At 33.4% G+C, this 19,422-nt stretch overlaps 1 protein-coding gene across 1 annotated transcript in view; it reads right to left on the minus strand.

The window, feature by feature from the left end:
• LOC133336970 (rho GTPase-activating protein Graf-like) overlaps nt 1–19,416 on the minus strand; it is a gene marked incomplete at its 3' end in the record, with an annotated part of 126,590 nt that extends 107,174 nt beyond the window's left edge. The window contains exon 1 of the mRNA XM_061545228.1: nt 19,356–19,416. Coding sequence (XP_061401212.1) covers nt 19,356–19,371 — 16 coding nt within the window. The remainder of the gene's footprint in view (nt 1–19,355) is intronic.
• Between the last annotated feature and the right edge of the window lie 6 nt (nt 19,417–19,422).

Here is a 19,422-nt window from a genome sequence, read left to right on the forward strand (position 1 = left end):
TTGAAATTTATTTATTGGTTTTATTTTTTAAAGCGCTTTGAGTTCTAAAATATTCATCATCAATTTATTTTTTGTCATCATTTATGTTTAAGCTATAAATTTTATCTTGGAAGTTTCTTTGGTATTCCACTAAATATATCCGTTTAGATTTGATTATAGTTTCGTTAGCATTTGACCTGGTTTTCTATGAATTTTTATGAATTGTATACTTAGCAGTCAGCTGGTTTTTCGAATTTTTTGAAAGGACTTTTTATGTAAGAAAATTTAAATATCACTTCAAATGGATGTATTGATATCATAAGAATATAAGAATATAGTAATTATAATAAATCTAAATATAAGGACGGAATACAGAAAACTGAAATACGAGTGATTTTCCAAAAAAAAATCGCAGAATTATTGCATAAAAACGGCACACATTTCCATATTTGTTTCCATAACCCACAATCCCCTTCTTTCTCCAGTCATTGAACAAAAGAAATTTCATTTATTATTTAATCAATTTTCTAAAGCTTAATAAAACAAAACAAATTCAAAAAATGGTCAATGAAAATAAATTCATTTCATTTCTTTTTAAAAATAAGTTTATCTTATCGCAAAATTGTTGACATAGCAACAACAACAAAACGCACTTCTCTGCTGCAAAAGCATGACACACACACACGAGTATGCAACAACAATGAAAAATTAAACAAATAAATACCAGAAAAAAAACAACAACAAAAGTCTGGACAAATAAAACAAAAGTATTAACGTCATTTTTAGTTATCAGTCTTCCAAAAAAAAGAAACAGAAAATACGCTTCTCCTCAACAAGTTGAAGTTTATTCACAAAAACAAAAGAAAAACAAATCTTCTTTTGTTGTTGTTTTTTTTTTCTTTCTTCTATTTTGGATTTTCGATGTTTATTTGCTTTCTTTCATTAGCTGGGGGCTTGTAGTTTTCAATTTCATTGATAAGACCACAAGAAATTGTGAATGATGATGGCGATGGTAGGCGGAGGGGCGGGCGGCCGTTTGTTATTTTTAGAGAAGGAAGGAAGAAGCCGGCGTCAAATGATTTTGGTATTGTGTTTTTTGTTATTCTCTCGTATTTGTTAAACAAATTCTTTTGCGATAAAAATAAATTAAGAAAACATAAAAATACACAACATGTTCCAAGTCTCCACCTCTCCAACTTCTTCTTCTTCTTTTGTGTGGGGGATAAGGGTACTTTGTTTCCAATGTTTGATTGGATATGTCGGTCGTCATGCTTGCATCCATCATCTATCTGTCTTATCCATTCCGACCACCAAATACATTTCCTTTGAGGAAAACCACCAAAAACACTCACACACACACACACCAACAACAACTAAAACAATCCAAGAGACGACATGGGAAACCACTGCTGCCGCTATTGGTTTTTGATGATTGTTTTGGAAGTGGTTTTGGTTTTCCACTGCGGTTTGAATGGAAATATCGTACATTCATACATACGTACATATAATTCGTTGATAGATAAGTTCATCGAGGGGTTTATTGAACTTTCCCACTGTCATGCTCAGCAAAAAGCATGACCAACTAATCATGTGTGTTATGTTTTATGGGATTTCATCTCCTCTGCCTACCTCCCTCCCTCCTTCCCAACCAACTTATAATTTTTTTCCATTGTGCATTTAAATTTTCCGAATTTTGATATGCTTTGCATCGTTTAAATAGCAACATTAATGCCACCTTTCCGATTTTATGTTTCCGTTTTCTGAGAGATTATTTTCGGTTTGTGTGTCATGAAATCCTAGTTCGAAATTATAATTGCATATTTATGAAAATAATTACAAAGGCATTTCATGGTTTTCAGAGGACATAATACAGATCGAAAGAACATTTTCAAAGTAGATTCAATGTTAGCAGTTCTATATGGTTTTGTGCTGTATTGTGGCTTGTATCAATGCACTCGTTCATAGCTTTAAGTCATTTGGTCCTTCGAGCCGGATTAGCTTCCCAAGTTTACACAGCCGGTAAGGTCTGTATGCGAGCAAAGACTTTCGCAAAGGCTCATTCAGTGCGTAAAAGTTCCATAGTTCATTTTAGTTCAATCGTTCATTGGTATACTTCAGTTAGTTCCATCAATGGGAACTAGACATAGCTCCCACATAAAGGTATAAAAAGGTTTTTGGAGGTCCATGTTTTGTAGATAGTCCACATAAAAAAATCCCACAGCCCCACTTTAGTTAAATTGATGATCCCAAACACATTTTTAAGCGAACTGACTATTAATACTCAGAGTTTAAGAAAGGAATTAAAAGGTAAAAGCGAGTGTGCAGAAGCTGAACTTATTATAGAGTCATAGAGTATAGAGGAGTATTAAGAATTGAGGTAAAGAAAGAAACCTGAAATTTCGTAATATAAATGAATAGTTCAATGGTCAGTTAGTTTGATCAAAAGGAACTAGGTCAGCAAGAAAAAAATGAACTAGCGGAGAAAAATAACCTAGATGAACCAAAGAACCAGACCTAGTGCCGACAATTCCTTTTGCAGAATAGGACCATTGAACTAGTTAGTTCGGGAACGAAACAACTCTAATTATTACCCTCAGACACATAATCATTAGTTATACCCTACACAACTATGTTGTCAGGGTATTATAGCTTTGTGCAGCCCCAAAAGTTTGTAACGCCGCGAAATATTGGTCCTAGACCCACCTTTAAGTATACCGATCGTCATATCTCAACTAGCTGAGTCGATCTAGACATGTGTGTCCGTCCGTCCGTCTGTCCATTATAATTTGTAAACACGATACAGGCCACAGTTATGGACCAATCTTCACGAAATTTTGCATGTAGGATGGGTTCTGGCCAATGAAGACCCCTATTGTTTTTGGTAAAGATCAGTTAATATTTAGGGGATGAAATGGACCAAATACTAAATTTTTGTCGGTTTTTCTGGTCGCTCCAGAGGCCGCAATTATGGCGCGAACATCGAAATTTTACATGGAGAAGGGGATCGGGCCAAAGAATAAGCATGCCTGTTTTGATAAGGATCGGTCAATATTTAGCGGGTCAAATGGACCCCGACTTTTGTGTGAAAAATGACAAATTTTGTATTATATTGCCTATATAATTGCCCCTGAAGGACATAGACCCGCGAAGTTGATTGTATATCCAAGAGGAGTGGTTGACCTTTAAATTGATACCAATTATATGGTCGTACGTACTCAGATGTGGGAGTTACACTTAAATATTTACAGGTGCTTACGTACTGAGATATTATTTAGTAACCCATTACCACACTAGAGGGCGGAAATATGGCGCTGGTCGCTCTGAATTTTTCTAGTTGTGGTCAAGGACAACGCCTAGTATTTTCGGCGATGATCAGATAATAATTTTGGGATGTAGTGGACCGAAGACTTACTTTTTTTTTGTGTTTTTTTCGAGTCGATCTATAGGCCACAATTATAAGCCGAACATCACAACACAACCCATGGTGAAGGGAATCTGGACAAGTAATTAGAAGGTATGTACTGAATATTATTAATATTCAGTGTAAGGTAGAGGTGCTGTTGACCTCTAATCGGGCAAGAGGGTGACCGATTGATTAGAGGTCACGAAATATTGCCCAGGCTCAAAATAAACATCCGCCGAAAGTTAGAGTTCCGTGGAAGTTGTGTAGAGTATCGTATGGTCGGCCCTGTCCGACTATACTGCTCCGCTCACTGGTTTTACAGATAAGATTATTTAAAATATTTTTTTTACCCGGCACAACTATGTTGTAAAAGTGTTATAGCTTTATGTGGCCCCATGAGTTTGCAACGCCGCAAAATATTGGTCCTAGACCCACCTTTTAATATACCGATCGTCATATTATGACTAGCTGAGTCGATCTAGACATGTGTATCCGTCGTCTGTCCAATCGTCACAGTTACAAATCAATCATCACCAAATTTTGCATGTAGGATGGGTTCTGGAGACCGCTATTGTATTTTGTTATGATCGGTAAATGTGTGTCAGTTTTTCTGGTCGCTCTAGAGACTACTATTACGACCCAAACTACACTGTATTCTGAAGGACAAAGTGCTGAGAAATTGATAGTATATCCAAGAGGGAAACCAGCTGATAAATGGTTCGATGGGGTTTTCGCCCTTATACTCAAAACTGAACATCTATTTGCAAATCATCAATGTTTCCAATGATCCTATATCAATGTTTCCTCTTACTCCAATTTGATCAAATATAGTTTACCATCTTTTGGATCACTCCATATATGTTCAATGTGTGCTCCGTTAAGGTTATAGTACGAATTCTTGTTGCCCATCTGAATATGGTTATTTAAACCCAGTTTTGTACATAGAAGAAAGTTTGAAAATATATTTTTAAATTGATTTGATTGGGTATTTTTGGAAAATAATTAGTCCAGTGACTGGCATTCTTATTAATTATTAATGCTTTCTGATCCTATCCCTAAAATATCGAGATGAAAGAAACACCATGAGTTTTAAAACCAAATTTGGTTCATTTTCTTTGCCTTAAAGCACTTGTTGTTATACTTCGAAACCTACTCAATATTTCAAAACAATTTGTAAGTAATTTTTTAAAGAATATTTTGCCTCAGTACATTTCATAAAACAAAAATTGAATGATTATTTCTTCCCTATTGAAAACGAAACAAACCCCAAAGAAGCATCAACAGCCCATACTCAGACATGTTGAACTTCAACTTTCACTTGATGTTGAAAGAGTGGTAATCACCGGAACGTGACATTCAGATTTGTTTATTTGTTTGCTCTTTTTTTTTTTTTGGTAGTTGATATTGTTGTTGGTCGAGACTGCTCAGTATGACGGTATATAAGTGGAACTACATTAACGCATTAACGGTTACTATGACAAATTATTCAGTCAATTGCTTTAAAAACACACAAAAAATTATATATACACCTATGGGTTGCTACGTAAATTACTTCACTTTTTGTGTGTGGAATGAAAAAAACAAAACTTGTTTTCATTTCCATGACTAAGACAAATATTTTGGTAATGTTGGGCTAAGTTCGATTGAAAGTAAAAGCAAATTTTTCGGTAATCTAATTTTAAGGAATGAATCAATTAGCTAACCCGAAATTATTGAGTCATCATTTTGAAGGATTTAGAATAAATTCTCAAAATTCAATTGTTTCACTCAAATATACCACATAAGCCAATCTATTATCAGATAAGTGCAAAAGATCAATTATCTGAGCCATTATTAATTAAAATCAGTATATCTTACGATTATTTCCCTTTCATCTTCAGGCTTAAGTTGAGTTTAGGGGCTCATCTCCGATTTTTCTGAAATTTTTACCACAGGTAGATCTCGTCTCCTTGATCACGAAAATATGTGACATTCATGGGGAAACCAATATTTCCCGAGATATGGACCTCTAAAGTTCCGGAATTCATATGCTCATAAGTTTGACATTCATGGGCCGATAATGGTAATATTGACGGATATTTAGAGAAGCATAGGAGAAAGTCATAAATCCCCGGCCGAAGGCCGGCTGTTTTGGATAATTTTTAATTAAGACGAATTTAATGGAAAATATAATGTATATCATACTAATATTACCTTCATCGATTCATAAATAACGATGTTATGAGCATAGGAATTTCGGAGCTTCAGAGGTCCATATCTCGGGAATTATGGTCAGGGTGACGAGATCTACCTGTATCAAAATTTTCAGAAAAATCCGAGATGAGCCCCTAAACTCAACTTGTTCCCATCTTCATCCACCCTAATAAACAATATACGACAAATAAACATTTAACTGAACAGACACTCGTGCTGATATTTATTAATACTGGCAATAATACCCAGCTATTCGTTTTTAGCACCTTTGTTTACCTTTGCCTTATTCACACTTCAAGTTTAAATATTCCTCTGGCCAGATAGCCAGCCATTCAGCCAATACCTCCTCTTCCTATCGATTCCATTTGATAGCTACAACGTTGTATCGACTAAATATGAGTTTACAGTTCTGTATGTGTGTGTGTGCGTCTGCGTTTCTATTGATGTTCGGTCGGTCATACGTCGTAGTATCGTATCGCATGTGCAAATTGTTATTTATACAGGTTGCAAATGGAGGGGTACGGATGGACGAATGGATGTTGTAACGAGATAAAAAGCAAAGAGAACAAAATGAAATGGAAAATAACAAATAGCAAATACTTATTAAGACCGCAAGTTGAACACACAGATACGAGTAGATACAACTATTACAGCAACATCAAAACGACGACAACAGCAATAACAACAACCCCATCAGCAGTAGTGCTAGAGAAAAATAAATAACAACGTATAAATGTTAACTAAAATGCTCAGAACACTTGGTCGGTCAAACAAATGAACCGAACCATCATTAAACAAACAACCTTTGTTGATTGAATGAATGTCTGTATGTGTGTTTGTCGATATCGCCAGGGGTCGACTCTTGAAAAACTAAAGTGAAGGGCAACAATACAAAAGTGCCATTACAAGTGCGAAATCGTTTTAATGTAAACAAAATGTACACATCAACTCGATTTAGCACCTCTATCTCCATTTCTCCTACTTCTAATCCAGGGATAACACACTGTAACAATTAGCACTTGATTTTTAGTTTTTTTTAATATGTGGTGCATTTTTAAAATGGGGAAAGGAAAGGATATCGAATGTATTTAATTATTTATATTTTATACAGACATTGAAAATATTGCTAATGAAGGATATGCACAAAAATTGTAACAGTAAGGATAAACATAGGGTGGTCGAAATAGATATACAGTTTCAATAGTCTTTTTTGGACAAATAGTGGGTGAGTCGTGTCATGCTATCAGGTCATTTATATTTATTATTAGAGTTTAGCAATCTAGTTTACGGGGCGGATCGATATTTCTCGGTCCTTTTTTACAAAGAAGCTAGTTCCTTAAAATAGTTCATTTGCTCCATATATATTTCCAAATCCTACATACTTCCTTTACATCTCTTTCTTTTATCGTTCTTTTTGTTTTTTTTTTTTCGCTCACATAGTTCCGAGTTTATTATTGAAAAAACTAAACAAATGCAGCACAAATAAAAAAGGTGGATTTTAATTAATTTCTATTTAGAAAAATATTCAGAAGCCACAGAACTCAATTGCAGGACGATAAACACAACATATTTTTAATATACATTATTTTCAGATATAATTTTATTCTTTACACAATAATAAATTGACGAGAATATGTTTATATATTTTGACAATGTTGCAACATCTGAAAAACGAACGAGCACGAATGAAGAATATGAGAATAAAGGAATAAGCAAGATCGCAAAAGGACCAAGCTCAGAAAAAGGAACTGTATAAACTAAAGAACTAGACCTAGTTCCTATCGCTCCTTTATTGGAATAGTTCCGATGAACTAGTTGGTTCTGGAACTAAAATCATCATTTTTTCATCATAGAGGTATTCATTTTTCATTCTGTCTCAGCGTTTTTTTTTTACTTTACCACACTTGTATTTTTGAGAATTTTCGAGCACCCCTGATTAACACTAGAACGCCGAAGGCGGTCATTTTGACCGCTTTCCAATTTCAAGTACAAAAGCAACTGTGCATTTAATGACACTTTTATTTTAAATTTGGTGATTTTTTTATAATAAACGTAATTCTATGAGATACAAAAAGTCACCAAATTTTAAAAAAAATTGTCATTAAATGCACAGTTGCTTTTTTACTTGAAATGGGAAAGCGGTCAAAATGACTGCCTTCGGCGTTCTAGTGTTAAACAAATGAAATTTTCGCATTTGGAAAGATACAGAACTATTTGATTTTTGAAATTAAATTTCGGTGACATTACAATTATGCGGCGCCAACTTCCCACGCAACAACATTTTTGCGGAACTTCATTGCTCTAATATTTAAATGTAGGCGGCCAAGCCAAAGAAGATTTATTTGAAGCCGGAATAAATCCTGGGAGGCAACATCAAAAGTAAATAAAGGTTGATTTCATAGAAAAATATTTAAAAAAAATTACTGAGGAGGTGCTCAGCTTTTGCCCTATACTTTATGTAGACTCAACATATAATATTCTTTATAAACTACATAAGTAAAATCGGAATGTTATTTATAATGCTGGATTTTCTCTTACTTTATGTTTAACGAATTTGAAACTAGACTTTGTTGTGCGGGGATTTGTGACACCAAGAACGACATTTCAGCCATGAATAATAATCTATATTCCAGCATATAAAAATATAACATTTTGCTCATCATTTGCCAATGATTGTTTCTGTAAACAAAAATCATGACCTTTTAAATTATGGCTCCATACAAAAAATCTTTGATTGATTGAACTCTTATTGATATGCAATGACTCCCTCAATCGATTATCAACAAATTCCACTTATGCAGTTATAGATCTCAAACGAGAATATTTAAATACTTAAGCTCTCCCCCTTGTTCTCTCAAACAAGAGTATAATAATGCTCCCCCGTTCAATCCAATTCTTATTTGCTATACACATGTCTTGTTTATGTTTTATTTGTTTTTTCTAATGTTATTTTATTAAATGTAGAAGCAAACGACAGTGGTGGTGGTGTTGGTGGTAAGTGTGTTTTTCGTTTGTTTTTGTTTTGATCTGATTCGATTTGTTGTTGCTGTTGTTGCATTCGTCATTCGTTCGACAATTCTTGTGTGGCTGTGTGTTTGTTCTCTGCACTGCTAAGTGAAGGATGGGGGAAGAGGTTTTAGCCCAATTCGTTGTTACGTTCATTCGTTCAATGCCAACCACTTGTTTCAGTGAATGCAACAGCGACGTCGCCGTCATTGCTGTCCGTGTGCGTCGGCTCTGTCCGTCGGTATGTCTTCGATTAATGTCGTTGTAGTTGTTATTTTGTTTGGTTTTGTTTTCTTTAATACATTGGGGTCTCATTAATGGTGCTACTACTACTACAGCTGTTGCTGCTCTGTTGACTGATGCCGTTGTGATTTGTTGTAGTTGTTCGTAGTTTTATTGAATGTATAAGTGTGTTTGTGTCAGTTTGAACAAGTGAACCATGTTCATTTGTTGCTGCTGCTGTATTGTATGCCATTGTCATTATTTTGCTTTTGTGAGTTTCTGTTTTGTTGTTGTTGTTACTGTTTAATACCATCATTATTGTTATTAAAAAATATATATTAAGGAAAACACACTCGACGTCTTATTATTATTAATGTTGCCACTGATTGTTCAGACCACACGCAATTTTGCAAATTGTTTTTTGATTTTTTTGCATTAAAATGGGTAGGGTATGAAATTTAGATTTACGGATGCTCTAAATAAAAAAGTTATTATAAACATCTTTCACAATTACATATGATTTTCATTAAAGGATAATGCAGTTTACTAAAAACTACCACTGCAACTGACTATAGGCGACCTCATTACATCGAAGACAGTGATAGAATGGCTGTGAGGGTCCATATATCAAATGTGTGGCAGGCAACCATATCAACCTGGTGGTTAAGCTATGAACTTCGATATTGCAGAACACGAGTTTGAAATCTCCTAGTATTTTCGGCATCATGACGCAATTCTTGAACAAAAAGACCATAGTTCCAAATAAGTCCATATTATTATTTCTTAGTTATAAAACACAAGATCATAGATCACATCATACCCAAATAAGACAATTGCATGCGCGGATAGATATACAGTGGTGGCCACAGAATTAAAACATTTACTGTGGTAAACATTTTTTGATCAGCCCTCGATTCGTTTGAAGTATTTTTGAAAATTTTTTAATTCAGAACACTTCGATATACTGCACTTAAGAGATTTAGTGTGGAAATGGAAAATTATTTCATGCAATTTTTCCATAAATAACGGTTTTTATGAAAATACATCGACTTTGAAGTGGCCATATAATTAAAACATTGTGTAATTTTTTACTTTACTGCATTTTTTTTTTAATATTTTTTAAAAAAGCTCTTTAATTTAGTTAAATTATGTAAACTAAGCACCGATAAAATCATTTACTGATAAAAATTTTTGAAAAAAATCTGTAAAATCTATCAAAATTGCCAACAATTTGTACAGTACACCTAACATTCAGAAAATCACCTTTATTATAGAAAATAAAGGTCCGAAAGCACCAGAAATTGCTAGAATTAGTAAAAAACAATAAATAATTCTCAAAATAAATAAATATTTGAAATAAAAACTCAAAAAATGGGAATTAACCTAAAGGAACGATTCAATTTCAATAGCCTTTACTGAAGAAGGCCGGAATATTTTTGCAGTATGTGAGAAAATATCGATTGATATTGGTATTTATTATATCAAATCGATTGTTCGAGTAGTACAGAATATATTTTATCAAAAAATATACCAGTCACAACAGAAAGAACAGAGATCAACACCTATGTTGACGAGAAAACGTTTCTGGTACACAGCAGCATGTTTGATGGTTAACTCTTGACCCTTCAAATCTATTGAACATGACAATATTTTTCCAAAATAATATTTTTTGGAGAGAATAATGCCCATTTAATCTATTTTAGCCTAAAAGAAAGAAAAATTTTACAATTTGACAAATATTTAAAGTCTTGTGTTGAGCATCAAAAATGCTGCTGTGTGGCGGAATCTTTTACTCGTCAACATAGGCATTGATCTCTGTTCTTTCTGTTGTGACTGGTATATTTTTTGATAAAATATATTCTGTACTACTCGAACAATCGATTTGATATAATAAATACCAATATCAATCGATATTTTCTCACATACTGCAAAAATATTCCGGCCTTCTTCAGTAAAGGCTATTGAAATTGAATCGTTCCTTTAGGTTAATTCCCATTTTTTGAGTTTTTATTTCAAATATTTATTTATTTTGAGAATTATTTATTGTTTTTTACTAATTCTAGCAATTTCTGGTGCATTCGGACCTTTATTTTCTATAATAAAGGTGATTTTCTGAATGTTAGGTGTACTGTACAAATTGTTGGCAATTTTGATAGATTTTACAGATTTTTTTCAAAAATTTTTATCAGTAAATGATTTTATCGGTGCTTAGTTTACATAATTTAACTAAATTAAAGAGCTTTTTTAAAAAATATGAAAAAAAAATGCAGTAAAGTAAAAAATTACACAATGTTTTAATTATATGGCCACTTCAAAGTCGATGTATTTTCATAAAAACCGTTATTTATGGAAAAATTGCATGAAATAATTTTCCATTTCCACACTAAATCTCTTAAGTGCAGTATATCGAAGTGTTCTGAATTAAAAAATTTTCAAAAATACTTCAAACGAATCGAGGGCTGATCAAAAAATGTTTACCACAGTAAATGTTTTAATTCTGTGGCCACCACTGTATGTACCTCAGTGTCGTGGAAACTACACTATTATTTGGAAGAATCCCCAATACAGACTCAGTTTATAATTGTAAAAATCATATATACTTAACCTTTATATAGTCATGGTTCTATTGTATTCATATTCAGGCCTTGCAAAGTCGCATGTATACTTAGGCAAAAAATCCCTGGTACGGTATCAGTCTTGAGCTTTTGTCAAATATGTTTACAGTTTTCTTTGAGGGGTTTTTAAAGTGGATAACACATTCGTTTTTCAAGAAGTTGTTGGTCGTGGCCTTTGTAATATTTTTACTAGCGTTTTTAACCAGACAATCAACCTCTTTACTTGTCGGTCGCTCGAAAACAGTGATTTTTTTAACTACTATCGAAATCGCTCCTAACAATTATCGAAAGGGACCAATGAAATTCGTAGCTATCAGCCATTGAGACATCAAATAAAGTCTGAACTTTTTTCGGGACCGTCGTTATAACCGATTCCAATTGTATTTAAAACATTAACAGTTAAACCTCTATATAAATTACAGTGTTTCGTAAACAATTCCTAACATTTTGACTTATTGCACTCAACACCAATTATATTTGATATTGCAAATTGCAATGTTTTTTGTTTTTTTTTTTTTTGTTTTTGTATTTTAGACTTCAGACTGAGTCATTCGTTGATTGGCTCAGATTTCGATTGTAAATATTGTTTTTGTCTAAGTTTTGTTGCTGTTATTTCTGGTTTCTAGTTTAAATAATTGTCCAAGTCGGATGTTGAAGTCATTTGTTTTGTTTTATCTCTCTTTGTTGGTTAGTTTTCTTAAATAGCAATTATTTTGTCATAGTTATTTTATGGTGAGATTAATATTTTCAAACTAAGCCAATTATTTTGGCATTGAACAAAGTTTAAAACAAAAGATTTTGCAAAACCAACAAAAAAATTGAAGAAAAATAATTATGAAATTTATTGCTTCTGTTTTCATAGCAGAGCACTGAGTAATGGATTGGTAAATGGATTGGCAATTTAGAAAAATAAATATTAATTTAAGCAAAGTTTTTGGGAGATCTACTTTTGATTGTTGATCTAAAAATAAATGGTGACATGCCAAATCACTTACACCTCCATTAAGCATTCAGTCGTTATCAACGAATCTCAAAAATTTCAAATTAAATATGGAGCAAGAGGCAAATATTTATTGAAATGGAGAAGTTTGTCACGAAAACGTTTAAAGTTTAGTAAAATATTTGAATACCCCCGATTAGGGGAAAAGAAAACACCTCAAAAAATTTACGGTTAATAGAGCCCTGGCTTCCTAGATCATCCTCATAAAAGTCCTGCATATAGAAGATTTATAAAAGATCATCTATACTTCGATTTAAAGTAATTAATCTCTACACAGGACATTATTCGGATATTATCCCGTATACTACGCTTTTTGAACATTTCGATTCCAAATTCTATAGAAATGTTGCCATCAAACAGTCCCACCATTTGAACTGACACTTCAGTAAATCGATTAGATTTTATCTTTTCCTTCAAGAGGTAATGCAGAACTAAGATCAATTTGGCACTGAAGCCGATTCCAAATGGTGATACAAAATTTAGTATCAGCAGACTCAACATTAAACATCCTGCCCAACGAAGAAGTGAACCTCTTATAGACAAAAACTTCCGTTGGTTTTTAGATAATTTTCTTTACAGCATAGCTATATTCTCTCTGAGAAAGAAGTGCATCGAATTTACACACCAAAACTTCTGAAACCTTCAGTTTATCATTAGATAATTTCCTTTACAGCATAGCTGGTGTGTGCAATTTTCTCCATAAAATATAAAATTTTACTCTTGGAGTATCAAAAATTATTCAAGATCAAAATACTTTCAGGAGTTGTAGACCACAGCGATCCGATTTCAACTCATTTTGCTGATATAAAAAAATCCCCACAATTGATAACTATTTTCAATAATACTTCAACACCAATATATTTTATAGAAAATGGTAAAGCATATAATTTTTATCTATAGTATGCCGGGACTTTTTTATTTTAATTGACCTTTTAATGACATAAAAGTACTTTTTCCTATACATATTCCATAAATAAAACAACATTTACTTTAGTATTAAAAATACTTACGATCAACACAACCAAGATAAGAATGCATTGAAATTCCCCCATAAACCACTGAAACCAGCATCACTCGAATAACAACAAAACAAAATGTAATATACAAAAATTGAGATAAAAATTAATATTCATTCTTGAAGTATTTTGTCTTTATCTCTAGAGAGAAAAAACACACACACACATTGTTAAGCATTCCCTGAACCATGAAACGAACGAGGCAAAGTGCACAAGTGACTGACGGAATAGACTATCTGACTACTCTTATCGCCACCACCAGCAGCAGCAGTGATGGTAATTTCTCAGCTTCACATCTTTGTTTAAGTATTTTCTATTTTATTTAAGAAAAAATTACATGACTACGACAACAGATTCTCAGAAATTCTAAACATTTTTCTCCACAAGCCATCATCATGCACGCACACCCCGCCTATGGCCATATCACTATTTTTTTTCTTAACTTTAAGAATTGTTATTGCCGATCTGTGTTAATGAAAAAATGTTTTGTCCCAAAATGTTGGTAGCCGTTGTTGTTGTTGTAGTTGTTAATTGACTAACTGAACGAAGAACAATTCAAAACTCCACCTTTGGCAAAATATCGGTGAGCAGAGAAATTCCCATTACCTTCACCAGAAGACGAAAGGGTCATTGTGAAGCGAGGCTGTTTAATCTCACGACGAAGAAGAAAACTCCCTCAAGGTTCGGCTTTAATGGCGAGAAATTCCCTTGAAATTATTGTTGTTTACAACAATATCATGGATAATTATTTGCACAGCAACAAAAACAACGCCAACAAGTTAAGCAGTCATGTAAGTAGCCATAAAAAATATGATCGTGTCTCTCGTAAATACTGCACAAAACGATCAAAAGTCAGGCGATATTTTAAACAAGAAAAAAATAGTAAATATATGTGAGATGAGAATTGATTATTTTTAGTTGCACTGAAAAAACAGATTAGGGATGCTTAAGCCGACTTTGAGTGCAGTAAATCAAAATTGTTTAAAGAAATTCGAAATTCGGTTGTGAAAAGTCGAATTTGGGAAACTAAATTTCAATATTTAATATATTAACCATGAGAAAAATCATCTATGATCAATTTTTACTACAGTAGTTTTGACTTACCTGCACAAACAACACTTGCAAATATTTCTGTGCAGGAAAATCAATAGGGCAGATATCTTAAATCTTTTACCTGCGCCCACGAAACTCAAATTTCTGCATAAAAAGTGGGCAATGTTAAATTTTTTGGAATACGCGATCAATGCTATGTATCTAGTATTGAAAATCAGGGACTATTGTTCTAAAGGTAAGATTAGAGGACTGTTTTTATTTGATATTCCCTGTGCAACTAAAGTGCAAAAAATTTAATTAGTTGGAGGTCATAAGTACAATTATTCTGAGCTGTTATTTTAAATCTACAGATATAATTTGTGTGCTTAAGCTAAATATTTAATTAGGATTTTGAGAAAAAGTACCAAAGAAGTGAAGTTTGGGCAGATAAATCCCAAGTGCAGCTATGTACAAGGCAGCTAAATCAGCTATGTACAAGGCAGCTAAAGACTTCAGTAAATTGATTAGGCGTTATTTTTTCGCCTAAGAGGTGGTCCAGGCCTACTCCTACTTTCCTGTGATCGCCAAATGTAAAACAAATGAAATTGTTTGTTCTTCTTATCACTAACTTCAATATGGCACCCTTTCAGGCGAGACTATGGTTTGCAATAACTTTTTGAGGGCGTCGAAACCCAATGGTGAAGCAAAATTGATTACCAACAGACTTTTTTAGGACTTCGAAACCAAATGGTGAACCAAAATTGATTACCAACAGAATAGAAATTTATAATTCCAGTTCAGTAAATAGATAACATTTTCAAATAAGTGGACCTCATTACAGACGAAATAGCCCTAATCTTTTTTGGCATCAAATTTGCTTTTATATCAAAGCTGGTCTTTCCATTAAAAAGGATTTTACTCTTGCCCACTTATACGACTAGGACATATAAATGTTTTTGGATTGTCACTCTCTATATGGTAAAAAATGTCCTTCCCACAGCACAAGGAACGTCATATCCATCTCTTTGGGATAATATTTGAAATTATTTGGTATGAAAGGTTTGCACAAAGAAAACAAACCATCTCTTCGATACTTCCAAGGAAATCGAGCACTTTTTAGAATTTCCTGTATTACTTTTCATACCTGATTCATATTATATTATGAGGTGGAATTCAATCAAATATGGACATTTCGATCTTGTTTTGAAATTAGTAAAACACGAATCTCGACTTTTAACAACGAACATTTGGCCAACGTCGATGTAAGATTATGTCATGTACTATATTCAACAAAAATTCGAAAGTGAAAAATGTAATTAGTCATTTCATATGTTTAATCGATCGAACGTTGATGTTGAGGTTTGAATCTACACAAAAATGTTTTCTATTGCAATTTTTCACGCTTTTCAATTTGCGAGTACATGTTGATCATGTTCTACAATTTCAGAATAATAAGAGTTAAAAATTCATGACGAACTAACCATTATTTTGTTCTTTACTTGTTATTTTTGTGTGAAAATCTTTTTAGACAGAAAAGTAGAAAATAAATAATTGAAAACACCTGCTAATTAAATAACATAACAAATTGTAACCACAACCTCATAAATTCGTCACGTGATATTTCTTTCTCTATTATTTTCATGTAATGTTATCTAAGACACTATTAAATAGGAAGAGGGTGTTATTTCAGTGGAAAAAGAAGAGAAAGAAGAAAGAGCAAATAACATGTGTGTCCTTAAAAAAATGTGTACAACAACATTTCCTCTGGCAAAACAAACAAAAACCCTGCAGTAATGGTTTTAAGGATTAAGAAAATTCTTAGAAATATTCAATAGAATTTCTCTCAACAACTTCTGTTGTTGTTCTTTCTTTCTTTGATATATTGAAATTGTAATGCTCTTTATTGTTTCCTTTTTTCGATATCCATTTTCAAGAGACTCGTCTCGCATTGCACCTTCTACATCGATTTGATGTTTGCCGAATAATTAAACAGATAGCCATTGTCTCCATACTCAATTGATTAAATGCTATGAAATAAGTCATTAAATATTGACAAGGTTATCTCCAAAAATACACCGACGATACGCTCACATATGTCGTCACTATTGTTGTTGTTTTATTTATGACCATATCGTCAAAAAGCAACAGATAGCCATAAAACAAAAATCCATCTCAATTGATAATTTTATCACTTATCGCATGACGTCACAAAACTCATCAATGAATTTGATTTTGTCAAACCGATAACGTTTGTCGCGAAATTATATATAGAAATGAAATAAAGCTAACATTAAAATGTTGACATAAATTTGTATAAAATTAAAAAATTAATTTTGGTCTAAGGCAAATTCTGAAGATAAATTTTAGCAGAACTTCAAAGCACGTGAGCAACACCTTTCAACCCAGGATATATTTGGATTTTGTGTCTATAAGTGATAATCATTATAATGCAATCAAATATTCATGTCTAAGAAGCTCGAAGGACCATGCTATGAAATGAAATTTACAACGATATTTGATATGGTATCCCGTACTACCAATACGAATACTATCGTCCTACATATATTTATTTATATTTACCTTTTTATATTATTGCCATTTCCGAGTGGACCTAATGTCTAGAGATGCAGATCTGCCTAGAGCAACATCGTCGTTACCTTCGAAGGTTAAGGTATGAATTACAGTAGGAACAAACACAGATTAATGTAATGTTGCTAGAATCTATCGACATACAACCTGCTAAATCCGCAATGCTTAATCGACAATCTTCTTCACTTCATATGACACAGCAAACACACAAACCCCAACTGAAATTAAGTCCTAAAAATAAGAGCAATGGAACGGCGACAGCGATAACGAAATACAATGTCATAAGCGGCTCTGTCTCCGAATATGCCACATGCTACGAAGCGCACCTAACTATCTGAACATATCATCAGATGACTAGACATTTTCAGCTGTCATGTTACAGGGCAATTCACCTGAACCTTGACATTTTATTTTTTTACCTAGACACATCCGTAAGACTTCAGGTACAAACCTTAAAACATCCATGTCGACATTTAAACAATTTCATATCCACCTCTGCTAGGAATATCGAAAGATGGGTACTTGTCGAAAGCGAGGTCATAATCTAGACTTCTTCGGGATACTTGTAGAATCCTGGACCTATAATAAATATTTTCTGAGAAGAATTTTTTATTCACCGGAATTCCAAATTACATACACTTTTGTGGGATAACAAACAACTTTCAAATATTAAACCAGTGAGCGGAGCAGTATAGTCGGACGGGGCCGACCATATGATACCCTACACAACTTCCACGGAACTCTAACTTTCTGCGGATGTTTATTTTGAGCCTGGGCAATATTTCGTGATATTTGCACCCTCTTGCCCGATTAGAGGTCAACAGCACCTCTACCTTACACTGAATATTAATAATATTCAGTACATCCCTTCTAATTACTTGTCCAGATTCCCTTCACCGTGGGTTCGGTCCACTACATCCCAAAATTATTATCTGATCATCGCCGAAAATACTAGGCGTTGTCCTTGACCACAACTAGAAAAATTCAGAGCGACCAGCGCCATATTTCCGCCCTCTAGTGTGGTAATGGGTTACTAAATAATATCTCAGCACGTAAGCACCTGTAAATATTTAAGTGTAACTGCCACATCTGAGTACGTACGACCATATAATTGGTATCAATTTAAAGGTCAACCACTCCTCTTGGATATACAATCAACTTCTCTGGTCTATGTCCTTCAGGGGCAATTATATAGGCAATAGAATACAAAATTTGTCATTTTTCACACAAAAGTTGGGGTCCATTTGACCCGCTAAATATTGACCGATCCTTATCAAAACAGGCATGCTTATTTTTTCCGTGAAGATTGGTCCATAACTGTGGCCTGTATCGTGTTTACAAATTATAATGGACAGACGGACGGACGGACACACATGTCTAGATCGACTCAGCTAGTCGAGATATGACGATCGATATACTTAAAGGTGGGTCTAGGACCAATATTTCGCGGCGTTACAAACTTTTAGTTTTAGTTGTGTAGGGTATAAAAATGGGGAATTGCAACACCTTCGGTTGAAAAAATACCAGATAATTTCCGAATTAAACCGATATATCCTAATATCAAACATCCTAGGAGTAGTGGCATTGTGTGTTCCAAAAGTTTACCACAAATCTTGCGAGGTCTATTGTGATTGCAATAGACGGAATTTTTTGATCAGGAAAATATATAGTTTATGGGGTCTTCGGTGAATATTTCCATGTGGATGGTATAAACATTTTGAAAACACTGGACACTTCGAACAATATATTCAATTGGAAATCTTGTTCATTACAACCATCAATAGTATTTATCCATGATCGGAATAAAATCATAGGTCGGTGCATATCGAATTTAGGTTTTATTAATCTCATTTTCAAACATAAGTGGATAAGTAGGAGACCTCTCCATATGAGTCTAGCTTAAGCGGTATTTTCAGCTCCAAATGATATATGCATTATCTGACTTGGCGAAATTTATTTTTTGTTTAGAGCGACCAGGATTCAAAATTATGACCCGACCATTACGAAATGTAACACGGAGAAGACAGATTAATGAACCAGCTATAAGGTTTTAGATTTTACTAGGTTTAAGATTTTTCGAATTAGTTAAGTATCAAATATCACTCTAAGCGATTGATCACTAGGTTCACATATCCATACAAATAGTATTACATATACATAGTATTCTGGGTTTCATTCATAAATAGTTTCGATTGTTCTCAGGTCTGACAATTTTTCAAATTATTTCCAAAAATAATTTTAATTGCCCATTGTTTTTTTTTTCAATGAAATCTAATTTATATTAATCCAATCTCACTTACCTTTTGCAGCACTCATTAGATCCTTGACCTCCTTGATGATCCGCTTGATCTGTTGACTAGTGTGATC

The sequence above is a fragment of the Musca vetustissima genome, unplaced genomic scaffold (assembly GCF_032173495.1).
Source record: "Musca vetustissima isolate MV318-11 ecotype Yass unplaced genomic scaffold, APGP_CSIRO_Mvet_v1 utg30172, whole genome shotgun sequence".
Taxonomy (NCBI): domain Eukaryota; kingdom Metazoa; phylum Arthropoda; class Insecta; order Diptera; family Muscidae; genus Musca; species Musca vetustissima.